The 11,685-nt window shown below is 44.2% G+C and overlaps 1 protein-coding gene across 13 annotated transcripts in view; it reads right to left on the bottom strand.

Annotated features, from left to right (window-relative positions):
* Positions 1-1,940: 1,940 nt before the first annotated feature.
* FRMD4A (FERM domain containing 4A) overlaps positions 1,941-11,685 on the bottom strand; it is a 552,335-nt gene continuing 542,590 nt past the window's right edge. For 5 of the 13 annotated variants that reach the window (XM_074942603.1, XM_074942596.1, XM_074942602.1 and 2 more), the window contains 2 exons: positions 11,238-11,334; positions 1,943-5,658 (listed from right to left, as the gene is read on the bottom strand). In XM_074942603.1, the coding sequence (XP_074798704.1) occupies positions 5,556-5,658; positions 11,238-11,334 (200 nt within the window). In that variant the 3' untranslated portion in view covers positions 1,943-5,555. Of the gene's footprint in view, positions 5,659-9,135; positions 9,208-11,237; positions 11,335-11,685 lie in introns of all 13 variants that reach the window. The other 8 variants (XM_074942599.1, XM_074942597.1, XM_074942604.1 and 5 more) reach the window with 5 other exon arrangements.

Raw genomic sequence — 11,685 nt, 5'->3', positions numbered from 1 at the left:
TGAAAGCTGTTATTGGTGCTAAGTAGTATGGCTACAAAGATGCTTATTTCAAATCTGGCTATAAAAAGCCTTCTGACCCAGCCCCCTGGGTGAAGGGTAAAGTCATACAGATTACTACTCAGTAGGGCCAGCATAGTGCTGTTCCACGTAGCTGGCACTGGCTACAGTTTCTGCTGGCCAGTGGCTGAGCTGTGGCAAACAAGAAACTTGTGTCTGACCCAAGAGCTTGCACTCTGTAGTCAGCGTGGCTACAAGACACAGTGTCACTTTGGACTAAAACCCTGTGGTGTACAGGCTGTGTAAACAGCACCCGGGCTTTCTAGGAGTGTCTGTTGGGGACATGGCACCTATTGCCCGGGAGGCTATTTCTGGTGTACGGAGAGGTGTGAATAAATTCTTGGCGTGGGTGAAGGAGACAAAAGGAACCATTAGGGAAGACGCCCTTATCGGAGCTCAGAGAGGAGGAGTCTTGGTACTAGAGGAAGGCAGAGTGGGAGGTTGCAATGGCTACTGATTCGTAGTTGTATTTGGCCTCCAGGGTGTTAGTGGGCAGCTTTCTTTAAGCCAGCCCTATCCCAAGTGCTGGTCTGGACTTTCAGGCTGTGAGCAGAGCTGTGTTTTCCGCATCACAGAAACACCTAATGATTGTAAATGTGGCAGACTCTTCCGCAGCGCTCCTGGTGGTTCTTTGCCACATTGCGGTGGGAGGCACTAGGTGCCGGTAGTACGGCTTCTTTATTGGCGCCTTAATGGCACGCGTGATGTTGTTCCCGGTGTAGCAGGTGTTTGCAGGGGTGGTTTGGGTGGCCATACGATTTCCATAAGGAGAGCAACTGCAAGGTCCTGGCCCAGAGGACACCCATAAATCTGAGACAGGTACTGCTACTCCTGGGTGTTTTATTTAATATTTATACAGGGCCATGGGTCTGAGGGGCACTTCACAGAAATGCACAGAGACAAGGTCTCTGCCTAGAGGATTTTGCAATCATGTTAGATCTTGTCTGGGAGCTGGTGAAAATTTCTGGTACGTGTAGTGGTTGCTTGCCAATTTCCCACACAGTGCAGAGCCGGACAACCCCTAAACTGGGCCTAAGCCCCTCTGCAAAGAGTGTCCCATCCCCCCCATCAAGGGGGAAATCTGCCTGTGAAAGGTTCTAAGTTGCAGTGACTCAGTAGAACTCCCCTCCACCCCCAGGCGTAGGCAGTGGGGGGATGTTTCTTTCAGGGACAATGCGTTTAATCTCAAATCAGCGTATGTTAACGTGGGCATAAAAGGGTAACAGAAAACTCTAGCAAGCTGGCATTCAGTCCAGACCCTCTGACCTTGGGAGAGGAGCCTCCCCCAGGCCGTCTCCTCTGACTCCCAAGCACCCAATTCATAGTCCTCCCCAAGAGTACCTGAAGGGAGGGAAACAGCTGAAGTTAACCCCTTCTTCTCTGGGAACCTGATAATGCCCTTGCACCACGTTAGAAGCCCCATTGGTTTGATTATTTTTATGCATTAAGAATGGAATATTGTTGTCACCAGGTCCTAGGTACTGTCATTAAAATGAGCAACATAATTTCCCACCACCCAAGATAGCCCCAGAGCGACACTTACGTTGTCCTTCCTTTTACAACAACAGGTTGCAGATATTGGGCAAAACTACAAACTGAGTTTTCCAAGCACTTTCCCACTAAAGGTCTCAAGGTGGGCACATAAAATCACAGGTTACTTTCGAATCTCTCGGCTGCAGTGTCTACAGGCTTCTGCTATGGCTGTAGCCAGACAATGAACGTACCCAGAGAGGAGAGCGTTGTTCAGCCTCGTTTAATATCTCAAAGAGCCGCTGCAACGTTTCATTTTGAAAATGCTTTAATAAGGAAGTGTTGACAACACTGTTCTGCAAAATGTAAAGGTAACTATACAAATTCTTAATACAAAAAGAATAAATTAAAAGCAGATTTTTTTTTTTAAATTCTGCAACTTTTTCTACACCATACATATTTGTCCCTTGATTACAGGTGAACAGAATCCAGTAAAATCATTTTACATGCTCTAAAGTCAGTTTCAGAGAGAGATCTAATTTTTTCCTTTTTTAAACTAGAGTCCATTTTACACAACTTGTAATAAAACTATTGACATTAATATATATGTAAAACTTTACATCTAGGTAACTAAGCAGTAACTGGTCATCTGATAGCACCTGAATGGGGTTTGCTATGTCCAAAACTAAAACTAATACAGAGGGAAAACAAATGTGACTTTTTCAACACTCGACTGCATATAGTATCATTTAAAAATAAACCCTGCCTCACAATATGGCCTGGTGTATGCATACACCATGCTTCTGGCTAAACCAAGGGAGTTTCATATGTAGAGACTAAGACGGTAAGAGTGGCTTTATATCCAAAAAGGGCCCTTATTTAAAAAAAAAAAAAAAAGAGAGAGAGAGGCTGGTAAGTTGGTAGTCAAGTGCTTGTATATAACAGTTCTGTTTTACCCCTCCATGTTATACTTAACCATGTTAATCTAATTTGATTAACATTGTATGTACATTTGTGTAGATTTGAATTGAGCTAAACAGTAAAACCTGTTTTACTTAATCTGTCTTTACTAGCAGACTGGCTCACGTGTGCCTTGATTGCAAACCAGAAAAGCAGACCACAACGCAAAACCCAATCCGTTTCTCAAAAGATTTTTCTCACCTCAAGCCTGTTGGCAATGCTGGCTGACCAAATTGTTTGCAATGTGACTTACAACATCATGCACTTCAGGGCTGCCACCCCTTTGCCCCTGTGCAAAACTGCAGGCCTGCTCGGATTCTGGAGCAATTAATTTTGATTAGTAATTTGTATTACAGTAGCGTCCAGAGGCCCGGTTGTGCTGCTGGGCGTGAATCCTTTTAAATAAAAAAGGCTACACAGAAAAATTATTTACCAGGGAAATGAAAATATAGGCAGTTGCTCAAAGCCCCTGAACTTCTTGGGCTAATTCCTGCCTGGTGATTAACTTGGGCCCTCCGTTTGCAGTTAGACTTGGAAGGATTAGAGTTTAATCAGCAACGGATATTAATCAATGATGTCTTCTCTCCATCCAAAAACAGAAGAGGGCCAATAAGAACAAGCTCCTCGTTAGCAATTCATATTTAGAGAGAGGGAAAATTAAACACACTTGGTATACTGCACTTTTAGATGAACAGGTGCACTCTCCTGGTTGTCAGATCCGCCTAGTGCTTGGTTAGCAAGATTGATTATTATTGTCAACTATGTTTTTTATTTCTAAATATCTAATGATTCTTGACTTCCGCAGACATTAGGTTTGGAATGATTAGTACATAAGAACGGCCATACTGGGTCCGACCAAAGGTCCATCTAGCCCAGTGTCCTGTCTTCCAACAGTGGCCAATGCCAGGTGCTCCAGAGGGAAAGAACAGAACAGGTCACCACCAAGTGATCCATCCCATCACCCATTCCCAGCTTTTGGCAAACAGAGGCTTTAGTGTTTTAAATTTAAATTTCCTGCCAGTGCAAAAATTTGTCAGCTCTATGGAGAGGTAATTTTTATAGCTAACGGCACAGAAGTTAGATCTGAGTTCTATTTCTTCCTACATGCTCTTGGGCAAGTCAGATAACCGCCCCGTGCCTCCCTTGCCCCCAGCCACAGCTCCTACAGTGCCTCCCAGGAGTATTGGGAGACTGCAAGGTAGCAGATAAGTGCAGAATATTAAAATAAGTCAATACATGTAGAAACAAGCACTCGTAGTAACTGCTAACATTCATTTTTAAACACTCTCCCTACCCCTAATCTTTCTAAGCCTAGTTATGGGGAATCTGTGCTCTTGAAAGCTTCTGGTAAAACAGTTTTCCAGCGATACTATTACAAGAAAAAGGTGTGGCAGCCCGCAAGTTTGGTTTTAAATTTCCTGCCCTCCTTGTCTGGTAGACTAGCATTATTCTTCCAACACACACACACACGCACGCAAGCACACTTTATTTCTTTAAACTAAAGCTAATATCAGTTTCTGCTTTTCACAAAGTAACCCCCTCCAGCCATTTCTTTAATTGCCTTTCCCATAGGAAATCGTCATCCGCATGCACCAATGGGGCGAGAACCCCGCCCCATCTAGCAATAAAACCAGCCTAGCACCGTAGCGAAGACGAGACGTGCCAGCTTCAACCCCCCACCTCGCTTGTGCGCTAGCTCAGTACAGAAGTGTCTTTGAGGCCGTTGGATGGCTCCACGTGTGTAAAGCATTGCTCCAAAGTACATGTAAACCTGCCGCTCCTGTCACGACTCTCTCCTATGTTTCCTTTGGGTCTCCGTGGACAACTAGAGTCTGTGTCGAGTGCATCAAGGTTACTAATTAATTAGCTTTTATTTATTATGGTCCCTTCTTGCAATCTGAAAATTTGCCTAGTCTGCTGGTTAGTAGACAACACGACTGAACCCTTCCGCTGTATAACATAGTGGGGTCCCTTGGATAGCAATACTTTGGTGATGAGCCCTTTGCTACACTGGCACTACCAAAAGCGTAATAATCGGAACTGTTCTGCTAATGTGGCTTTTCCATGTCGATTAGCTTGTACTGTGCTTTCCTTTGATTTCATGTTAAACACTTTGTGCATAACTAGGATATCCTTTATTGGTTATTTCTATTCCTAGAACGGCTCTTGGCAATTTTCACCTTAATTTATCATAAGTGTTACAAAAAAACCCAAACAAAAACTATCTGTGGTGGTGGTTAGCCTGTGCCAGCCAGAGATGCTAAGAGTAGCAGTACATGCCTCTGCTTTTGATAATACCCTTGTAAACCTTTGTGTCTGTCCAGCTCAAACAGTAGCTTTTCGAGACTGATTTTACGCTCCCAGCCCAGAGTTCTGGTGGGTCTTCATCCCAGTGGGGGGTGGTGGTTGTTGTTTTATTTTTTGGAAGGGCTTGAAGTGAGGAAGGAAGTAAAAACAGTTTCCAAATGGTAGGCTGTCATTACAGAGACGCTGCCCATGCTCTTGTCTCGTAGGAATTCTGTGATCTTGGCAGCACTGAACTGATTGCAATATTCTGACACATCTCTGAAGCAAGAGGAGCTTTTCTTTACTCCAAATAAATACTTCAGGAGTAAGGAATATATTTCACAACCACTGTTTCTCGCCCTCTTAACTAATGTTCTGTTGGCTTCAGACTGCAAGCTGTAGAAATCTTACCATTTTCCCATGCCATAGACCAATAAGATTGTATTTATACCTTGAAAGGCTTTCAGTATTTTAAAGAAAAAAAACCCTGCCATCTGGCTGCTAACATAGTTATTCATATATGTTGTCCCCACCCCCTGGCCCTTTGAGCTAGCGGAGTTGTATCTCAGTCCATGGCAATCTGCTTTGAAACACTGCTATCCGTTGGTGGCTGCGGAAGCATCCCGGGGGCCAGTATCGGTAATGGCGTCTTGAATCGCATTTCGGGAAAAGTGCTTAGCACTGAAGCTGGTGCCGGGCGACAGTGCATTTGGGTAAGGCAAATGAGAGGCAGTGAGGTGATCTCAGAATGGCATTGATGTGATCCGATTGAGGTCAGGGGTTCACACTAGAGTCCCAGGCTTGGCTTTTTCCTGTCCATACCACTGGACATCTGCTAGTTCTGGATAGAGGGGAGAATCCAGGAAACAGCTATCGGTGTAGTTCCTACAGAGGAAAGGAGACTGCCATTAGAACGAATGCTACGGCAAGAGGTCATGCAAAAATTCAACCACAGGCACTCTGCCATGTGGCAAGAGTGGGAAAGGAAAGACAATGCAGCATGCTCATTGGCACTTTGGGTTGGTGCTGGTTCTGCAGGCAACCACGGAGCGGGCAACTGGGGCCGATTCAGCAAGGAGGGGCCACCCGGGAGTCCTCTCCAGAACAGCTCACCTTAGCACAAGCAGCGCTGGGTGAACAGTTCTCGCTCGGATCTCTCCATGCCAGTTTGGGTTAAGCTAATTTCTCTAGACAAAACCGAGTTCAAATAACATTTCACGGCCCCTCCTCACAAAGGAACGCACAGAATTGTGTATCTGTCTTATTTTCGCCATTTAGAGGTCAAGAGAAGCCTCTAGCCAGCAGCACCTGTTCTCATGGGAGCTTTTGATACGACTGATGGCTGAAAAGACAGGGGTTATGTCTAGTGCAAAAGTACATGCACCATTACTTGCTTCTACATGCATTCGTCCCTAAATGAGATGATGGATGAGCAGCTAGAGGAAGAACCCTCTCTACCAGAGCATAAAGTGTGGCTATATTTGCTCATCTGTATATATGCATGCAACTTGATATGTGCACTGGTTTTCTCTCACATTCTAGCAGCAGCCACTGACGTCTCATCCCTCATAAGTAGGAGGTTTTTTCCCTGGAGTGATTCTCTGTAGGGTGCTCTTCTCTCCTCTGCCTAGGGGCCAGAGTTGGAGGATTGTGCGCTTGGTCATTGAGATGGGGGAATAAAACCTTGCTTCTTTTATTGACTGACTTGAAGGGGAGTGGAAGGACCTGTGCTGTCATCTTAGTGCTTCTCTGCAGCACCTCTCACACATAGCTGCCAATATGTGAAAACCTTTGTCAGGGCTGAATCTCTGACTAGGACAAGTGGATCTTGGAAATCATTTGAACAGGATAGGCCAGGAAACTAGTGGCCAGACCTCCGGATGGCTTTTTTCCATCAGTGACTTCATAAACAAGAGGCTCACACTAGCATATAGGATTAAAGACATTAACGTTGTTGTGTGATGACAGTGACTTTTGGTGACTGGAGGAGGTTCTGATGGAGCATGGTGCTGTGGCATCTTGGTGTTGTGGTGTTACACAGTGATGGATGATGGTTCGCAACATGCTGACATAATGCCACCACTGCCTCACAATGTAAAGGTCTCATGGTGACACACAGGGATTGCCTCATCAGACAGACTTTCAAAAGCTTCATAGCGTGTTTCTGCTCAGTTAGCAAATATCTTATATTTGGGGCACATCTACACCAGACAAGGAAACTGTTGCTGGTGTACTGATGGCATGACTAGTTCATTGCTTTGCTAAGTCCCCTGTTGCCCATTCCCGGCTTTTGGCAAACAGAGGCTAATAGCCATTGATGGACCTATCCTCCATGAATTTATCTAGCTCTTTTTTGAACTCTGTTATAGTCTTGGCCTTCACAACATCCTCTGGCAAGGAGTTCCACAGGTTGACTGTGCATTGTGTGAAGAAATACTTCCTTTTCTTTGTTTTAAACCTGCTGCCTATTAATTTCATTTGGTAACCCCTAGTTCTTGTGTTATGAAAAGGAGTAAATAACACTTCCTTATTTACTTTCTCCAAACCAGTCGTGATTTTATAGACCTCTATCAGATCCCCCCTTAGTTGACTCTTTTCCAAGCTGAAAAGTCCCAGTTTTATTAATCTCTCCTCATATGGAAGCTGTTCCGTACCCCTAAACATTTTTGTTGCCCTTTTCTGAACCTTTTCCAATTCCTATATATATATATATATATATATATATATATATTTTTTTTGAGATCGGATAACCACATCTGCACGCAGTATTCAAGATGTGGGCGAACCATGGATTTATACAGAGGCAATATGATATTTTCTGTCTTATTATCTATCCCTTTCTTAATGATTCCCAACACTCTGTTCGCTTTTTTGACTGCTGCTGCACATTAGTGGATGTTTTCAGAGAACTATCCACAGTGACTCCGAGATCTTTCTTGAGTGGTAACAGCTAACTTAGACCACCTGATTTTATATTTATAGTTGGGATGATGTTTTCCAATGTGCATTACTTTGAATTTATCAACATTGAATTTCATCTGTCATTTTGTTGCCTAGTCACCCAGTTTTGTGAGATCCCTTTGTAACTCTTTGCAGTCTGCTTTGTACTTAACTATCTTGAGTAGTTTTGTATTATCTGCAAATTTTGCCACCTCACCATTTATCCCCTTTTCCAGATAATTTATGAATATGTTGAACAGTACTGGTCCCACAACAGACCCTTGGGGGACACCGCTATTTATTTCTCTCCATTCTGAAAACTGACCATTTATGCCTGTGCTTTGTTTCCTATCTTTTAATGGTTAACCAGTCCATGAGAGCTTATCCCATGACAACTTACTTTGCTTAAGAGCCTTTGGTGAGGGACCTTGTCAAAGGCTTTCTGAAAATCTAAGTACACTGTATCCACTGGATCCCTCTTGTCCACATGCCTGTTGACCCCCTCAAAGAATTCTAGTAGATTGCTGATGTAAGATTTCCCTTTACAAAAACCCTGGTGACTCTTCTCCAACAAATCATGTTAGCCTACGTGTCTGATAATTTGGTTCTTTACTATAGTTTCAACCAGTTTGCCTGGTACTGAAGTTAGGCTTACTGGCCTGTAATTGCTGGGATCACCTCTGGAGCCTTTTTTAAAAAATTGATGTCAATTAACTATCCTCCAATCATCTGGTACAGAGGCTGATTTAAATTATAGGTTACATCCCACAGTTAGTAGTTCTGCAATTTCACATTTGAGTTCCTTCAGAACTCTGGGGTGAATACCATCTGGTCCTCATGACTTATTACTGTTTAGTTTATCAATTTGTTCCAAAACCTTTTAGATTTTATCTTCACAGCACTCCTGTGAGCTAGGGAAGAATTATCCCCATTTTACGTATGAGGAATGGAGGCACAGGGCAGATTACGACTTCCCTAAGACTGCATTGGAAGCCTGTGGCTGAGTTGGGAATTGAACCCACGTCTCCGGAGACTTAAGCCACCCTTCATCTCCATAGAAACATTCCCCAGCACTTTGTCCAGACTGCTTTGAAATGTCTCAAGCAAAGGGGCTTCCCTTGCTACCCTTGGCTAGCCATGCTTATCCACTTGCATTCCCACCCCAACTGGCGTGAAGCCTGCCTTCACAGGGAAAACTAAGAGCTACAGACTTGCTGAAAGGGCCACCCACATATGCCAACGAGGTTTACAAATGCTTCCAACTTGCTCTTCCAGGAGCTGAGCAAAGCCTTGCTGTCACTATCCAAACACCCACACAACCCAAACGTCTGCTGCTTATGGATACTGGGATGTCAAAAATCATTTGCAGAGCACACGTTACAGGGAAGAAGGATGAAAGAACAAAACGTTCCCTTACTATACCTCTATTCATCAGTACTTTGGTGAGTTGGAGACTGAGACTCATCCATAGTGGGTGAGTTGTCTGTTGCTTCTCTGAACAAAGGAGAGCGCCCAGGGAGGAAACAGTAAAGAGGAAACGTTAAAGAAAAGAAGTGACACACATTGTTAAGAGCTTATTAATACAGTGGGAAAACAAGTTGATGAGTCGCCTTAAGACAAAAGAGTTAGTGACATAAGAAGACATGTCAGGCAGAATTTCAAGCCTTTGATTCATGTTGGGGAAATAACAAAATGTGTTGCTGTGATGGCCAAGTCTGTATTCTGCACCTGGTAACAAATTGTACTTGCTTCTGTTTAAAATTTGTTTCCCTAATGGTTTTGTCATTTTACCCAGGCATGAAACCAATAATGGATTCATCTATTTGATTCCTTTTTGCACAGGATGTTGGTCCAGATCCTCAGATGATGTAAATCTACATAGCTCCGTTTCTACCAGCTGAGGATCTGGCGTGGTTTTTTTGTTACGTGAAGCCTGGAGGAGGCGTTCTGGTGCATGGAAAATGGAGAGAATAATCAGAGTTCTTAATTTTTTTGCTACCTTCAACTAGGAGACTTCTCAACTGGTTTCAGATCATATTGCTTGTATCCATGGTAGGGATGTGCTGAGGAAGATGATTACAATGGGGGCTGAGGCAGAATCAAGGCTATGGCTTGGACATGGATCCATACCTTGAATGGGGCAAATCTCAGCTGTTCACCCAAGATTTCTGCCATTTTGGAGTCTTGCAATACTTTGGCTGCCTCTGAACTGGAACCAATAAAAATACCCACTCCAGTGTTGGACCTGACCCAAACCCACAACTGTTAGTATGGGTTTGGGGGCCAAGAATTTGAATTTGAGCATGCTGAAATGCAGATGAACTTGTTTAGGGATTTGAGGTTCTGTTTTTATCCCCCATCTTTGTTTTAAAGCTCAATTTTCTCTTAATGTCTTCTGGGTTATTGTTGCCATAAAACCAAAGGGAACGTGTGGACGTCTTTGTTTATACTGGAGCATCTACAAGTGTAGTGACTGTTGATTTAAAAAAAAAATTTTTTTTACTCTTGTAAAATCAAGTATTTGGGTACAACAGAGTGACACAGAAGTAGACTAGAGTAAGAACTTCAAGACCCACCAGTGTTTGTCCCCTGGAATGACCACCACATCTTAGTTCACTGCTCCTAGAGGACCATTACAAATGGCTCAAGGTCTCTGCAACCCTAGGGCGGCAGTTCTCAAACTGTGTTCCCTGAAGACTCTCCTAGTGGCGTCACAGAACACAACATTCTGAGAATCAAACACTGGGATATGGGGTGCTGCGTAGATCCAGGAAAGGGCCCCTGTTTTACCTAGCTTACAACGTAGGCAGCAGAATGAAAATTCTGGAGAACCAGTGCCCCTGGGGAAGCTTCCTTTCTGATCCTTGAACCATGCGCCTCTGAGCAACCTTCCGGATGTGTGCAAGAATTACCATAGACAAGCGTCTCGCATTTATACCGTAAGATTCCATTTATGTCTGAGAACTTGGACAACCACACTGGCATTCATGAAGAAAATTCAACGTTAGTGCTCCATACAGCATGGGTGGTGTCTACGCAGCTTTTACAGACATTCTCCCACCGCTGCTCTGACCCTGGTGCGAGCACTGGTAGCAGATTGTATGCGGATGACAGACGGATGCAAATGCCTGAACCAGTCTAAATTAGGGGTTTCCCCATTGCTAGAACTGCACTAATGCTAGACCACTGGTGAGCAAATATCTAAAAATGTTCTGCGTAGATTAGGCCATTGAATACCTGAGAGTGTTCCTGTGCCCAGACCGATCCTCTTTCACCAGTGTCCTCTCCTTGCACTGTATAGCAAAGCACTATACTAGAACTTGTTTTCTGCCTCAAGTGCCTGAACTATTGTGATCATCTACCTAAAGATTAAATCAAATCTACATTCCATGTTTTAAGGCAACTCCGGCATGCCAAAGCCTGGAACCTGCTTCAGCAGCCAGGATGGTGGTTTTGGAGTGGCTAGAGAAAACTGTGCAAGACCAAGGAATGCTAATCCTCTAACGCTGCCTCCTGAGACTCACCCAGTCTGCCATGCTACGATGTGGTGGGGACTGCTTGGCGGTGTAGCTGCTAGTTCACTAGATGGTGTTGAACTCCTCTGGCTGTGAGGTAAGGCAGCTAAAAGTGAGCGAAAAAAATAACCAGTTAGACAAGGAGAACAGGGTTAAGGAATTCCAGCACTGTCAGCTCATCAGAGCAGAAGAAACACAACAAGTTGTGACTAAACACAGCCCAGGAGTTGGAACATCCCATTTACAAATGGATCTCGGCATGTACTCCCTGAGCAGCACAGCTGCTGCGAGAATGGCCAGTCAGCATACTCCTGACTCCCTCTGCTGCATGCACATGTGCCTGGCTCTGCGTTCAGATGCGTGGGGAAAATCTTGTCCCAACCCAGCCTCTGACTGCGTGTGATTATATGGGCTGAAGATCCTTCCCCATCTTCCAAACTCACTGCAATCAAGCGTG

The sequence above is a fragment of the Natator depressus genome, chromosome 1, assembly GCF_965152275.1.
Source record: "Natator depressus isolate rNatDep1 chromosome 1, rNatDep2.hap1, whole genome shotgun sequence".
In the NCBI taxonomy this organism is placed as follows: Eukaryota; Metazoa; Chordata; order Testudines; family Cheloniidae; genus Natator; species Natator depressus.
This window is presented reverse-complemented; position numbering and strand designations above follow the sequence as displayed.